Below are 4,016 nucleotides of genomic sequence, written 5' to 3' on the forward strand. Positions count from 1 at the left end.
GAACCCGTAGATCATTTTGGTTTGGTACAAGCATCGGGCGGTCAAGTGATGATGACGTACGGAGTGGTACATAATATCTTGGTCATGGTGTGCGGTATGGATATGCCGGCAGACTTAGTCATATGCCGAGTGAAGGCACACGATGTGATACTAGGCATGGACTAGCTAAGTAAACACAAGGCCCACATGGAATGCTACCGCGGGCGAGTAGTGTTTGAAACTGCCAAGGGAATGATAGGATATCAAGGTATCAGGCCATTGTCGGGAAATCTGTTAGTCTCGGCGGTGTAGGCCGAACAATTGATCAGTAATGGGTGCGAGACATACTTGGCTTCGATCATGATAGAGGAAGTGGGTACGAGTACATAACTACAAGAGATACCGGAGGTACAAGAGTATGAGAGCGTGTTCGGACCCCTATCCGGATTACCACCAACATGGTCAGACCCGTTCACTATCGAACTGGAACCTGGTACGGCTCCGATATCAAGAGCTCCGTACCGCATGGCACCGGCGGAGATGGCCGAACTAAAGAAACAGTTGGGAGAGTTGATGGAGAAAGGTTTAGTGAGACCAAGTAGCTCACCATGGGGTGCACCGGTGCTCTTTGTAAAGAACAAGGATGGTACTTTCCGACTTTGCATCGATTACCTGGGATTGAACAAAGTGACGGTGAAGAATCGGTATCCTTTGCCGAGGATTGACGAGTTGCTTGATCAACTCCGGGGAGCCACATATTTCTCGAAGATTGATTTGGCTTCGGGATATCACCAAATCCCGATAGAAGAGTCCGACATTCGAAAGACAGCCTTTAGGACAAGGTACGGCCATTACGAATTTGTGGTCATGCCGTTTGGGTTAACCAACGCTACGGCAGTATTCATGAAACTCATGAAAAATGTGTTCCGAGAGTACTTGGACGAGTTTTTGATTGTGTTTATAGATGACATCTTAGTCTATTCGAAGAGTAAAGATGAGCATGCCGCACATTTGAGGAAAGTGTTGGAAAGGTTAAAAGAGCAGAAGCTATTCGCCAAACTGAGCAAGTGCAGCTTCTAGAAACGAGAGATCGGTTTCTTAGGACATGTAGTATCAGACAAAGGAGTGTCCGTGCATCAGGAAAAGATTCGGTCCATAGCACAGTGGCCTAGATCGCAGAACGCCTCAGAAATAAGAAGCTTCCTAGGACTGGCCGGATACTATCGACGATTCGTGAAGGATTTTGCAAGTATGGCACAGACGCTGACCAAGCTAACAGGAAAGGACGAACCGTACGTATGGTCGGACGAACCGTACGTAAGGATATGCTGACTAGTGCACCTGTGTTGGCACTACCAGAACCGGATGAGCTGTATGTGGTATACAAGGACACGTCTGGTCAAGGATTGGGATGTGTACTCATGCAGAATGGGAAGGTGATCGCGTATGCTTCTAGACAGCTGAGGAAGCATGAAGCGAATTATCCAACCCATGACTTGGAAATGGCGTCCGTAGTATTTGCACTAAAAATTTGGAGGTCCTACTTGTACGGTGTGAAACAAGTATTTATATGGTGGTGGATGATGAATGTATGCAATGGTGAGATATGAATGGAATGATGGATGGGTGTTTCAATTCCCCTTATGCTGTTGCAGTATAAGAGGTATCAATCCTAAATGAGTGTTTGAGAACAATTAAGATATGCATATGAATCTAAGTTAAGACAAATGTAAAGATTGTTTGTCACTAACAATCCTAAGATGGAAATGTAAAATGCAGAAAATAAACTACAAGAACTAAGAACTAAATGCAAATGAAACAGAATGATTGTAACTGTAATGAAGCAAGAACAGAAACAGAAACTACTACTAATGAACTAATGCAGGACAATTAATGAACTGAAAACTAAATGAATGCAACTGGAATGAAACAGGAATGAAACAAGACAATCACAAATCATAAACACAAGTTTTGGGGATGAACTCGAGCAGGCACTCGACCGAGTGTTGGTCGAGTGGGAGGTCGAGCTGGTTAAATCCGGAAAACAGAGCAACAAAATAAAAACAGAGCAATGCAAAAACCAATCAAACAACAAGCAAACAACGGGATTAAGACTAAGATTTCAATAAACAAAGAAGGTTCCTGAGGATGGATTCATGGGATGAACTGATCATTGTGGCTATCTAACTTGGTCAACAAATCTCAAGCAAACTTTGAGCTAACCTCTAGACATATAAATCTAAGACAAGTTTCTCCCACTCTCATGGTCAAGAAACAATCAAACCTATGCAATTCTAGACTTGTTTTCAGACAGTAAAGAATCTACACAAGCAGGCATTAAGCAATACATCTCAAACCAAACAAGACCTCTAATCTCTTAGCAAGCCTAATGGTAAGCTCTAGATCTAGCCTTATCTATGCTTCTTAAACATTGGTGTGATGCTAAGAAGCTTGAGATCAGATCCTACCCTCTCAGATATAGGATCAGCATTAAGAACATCTAGCCTAGAAGAGATCTACAACAATCAAGCTTGACCAAATCACACAAACCACAAGATCAATCCATCCTAACCCATCCTCAAGATCCTAAGCAAACTACTCACAACAATACATGATGAACAAAGTCAAAAACCCAGAAAATATTGAAACTTGCATTATTAGAAAGATAAAACAAAGATCTATATTATTGATGAAAGGATGAAACTCAAATTCTCAATATCATGAAAGTTATTGAACCAACAAAATACAAGAATCTAGTCTTCTTTCTTAAGAAAGTACAAGANTGAACCAACAAAATACAAAAAACTAGTCTTCTATCTTAAGAAAGTACAAGATCTTAAGAATAAAAATGCAAAAGGAATAAAGCTAAAAAAGGTAAAAACTAGGTTTAGAGAATATCTAAAAAGCTGGACACTTTGGTGGCTGCAGGTACAAAGCCTTATATAGTGGGGGAGTGGAAGCCCTAAAAATAGAAAAAGTCAAAGTAGTCAACGGCTCGGTCAACTCGACCTGTGCTCGGTCGAGTGAGGGGTCGAGCTGGCTTCTCACGTGCAATCTCCACTCGGTCGAGTCCTCCTCATCACACGGTCGAGTGTCTGGTCGAGTGTGCGGTCGAGTTGGGCTCCGGACCTTGTTGTTTCAGCCTTAACTCCCTTGTTTCCTCCTCATGATTGCTTCACATCTCTTCTCCATTGCTTCCATGCTCCTTCAGCTCCAAAATCACCTGTTTATGCATGAAAATATGCAAATGCAATGCAACTAAACTCTAATGCATGATTAGTGCTAAAGCTACACAATAATGGCCTAAATGGATAGCAAAAGATGCAAAAGATGTGATTAGACTAAGGGAAAACAAGGTAAAATATATGAACATCAACACCCCCAAACTTAGTCTTTGCTTGCCCTCAAGCAAATAATCAAAGACATAAGAAGGTAAGTGAGGTTTGAAAGTGGGACCTCAGCTCCTAAAGCTTGCAAATAGACCATCTAGAATCAATGTCCAAGTTACTAATACTAAGATGCAAGTTGAATGAGCTGGAATTAAAGACTTTAGACAAGCATTTCACAACCTTTATTGATTTGAGCCTAAGACATCCACATGCAATTCAAATCAACCATTTCCTTTAACATTCATCAAACAAGAACATGGATCAATTCTATGCAATGCTTAAACTCATTTGGCTTGGTAATAAAGGGTTTTGAGACATTGATGGTCTCTGTTTAGAGTGGGGCTTATCAATATCAAGGTTCTCTCATGAAAATGGATTGAGCTTTAGAAGAATGCTAAAGGTAAGAACACCTAGACACATACAAGAATAAAACCTTGTCTACCCAAAGGCACCCAAAGATTTCATCCTATCAATCTAAACCCAAATGATCCTAGTGCTACCCTTTGCTTCTTCTTTTCTCTTTAACCCTTTCTCTTTTGATTTTCAAGTCTTAGGAGATGTTTTCTTATTTGATCTTTCTAGTGGGATGGGGGATTCTTACTTATTTGCTATGGTTCTCTTTTCTTCTTATTCTTAAGACATATAAGC

General features: G+C 41.0%; 1 protein-coding gene across 1 annotated transcript; it reads left to right on the forward strand.

Moving 5' to 3' along the window:
- LOC109129132 (RNA-directed DNA polymerase homolog) lies at nucleotides 505–1,059 on the forward strand. Its single transcript, XM_019236772.1, has one exon. The coding sequence runs from the start codon at nucleotides 505–507 to the stop codon at nucleotides 1,057–1,059; it is 555 nt and encodes a 184-aa protein (XP_019092317.1).

Source organism: Camelina sativa, chromosome 15 (genome assembly GCF_000633955.1).
Source record: "Camelina sativa cultivar DH55 chromosome 15, Cs, whole genome shotgun sequence".
NCBI classification, from domain to species: domain Eukaryota; kingdom Viridiplantae; phylum Streptophyta; class Magnoliopsida; order Brassicales; family Brassicaceae; genus Camelina; species Camelina sativa.

What these genes read in the sequence shown, in the direction of transcription:
- LOC109129132 (XM_019236772.1), top strand. Translation starts at nt 505, where the DNA reads ATGGCACCGGCGGAGATGGCCGAACTAAAGAAACAGTTGGGAGAGTTG.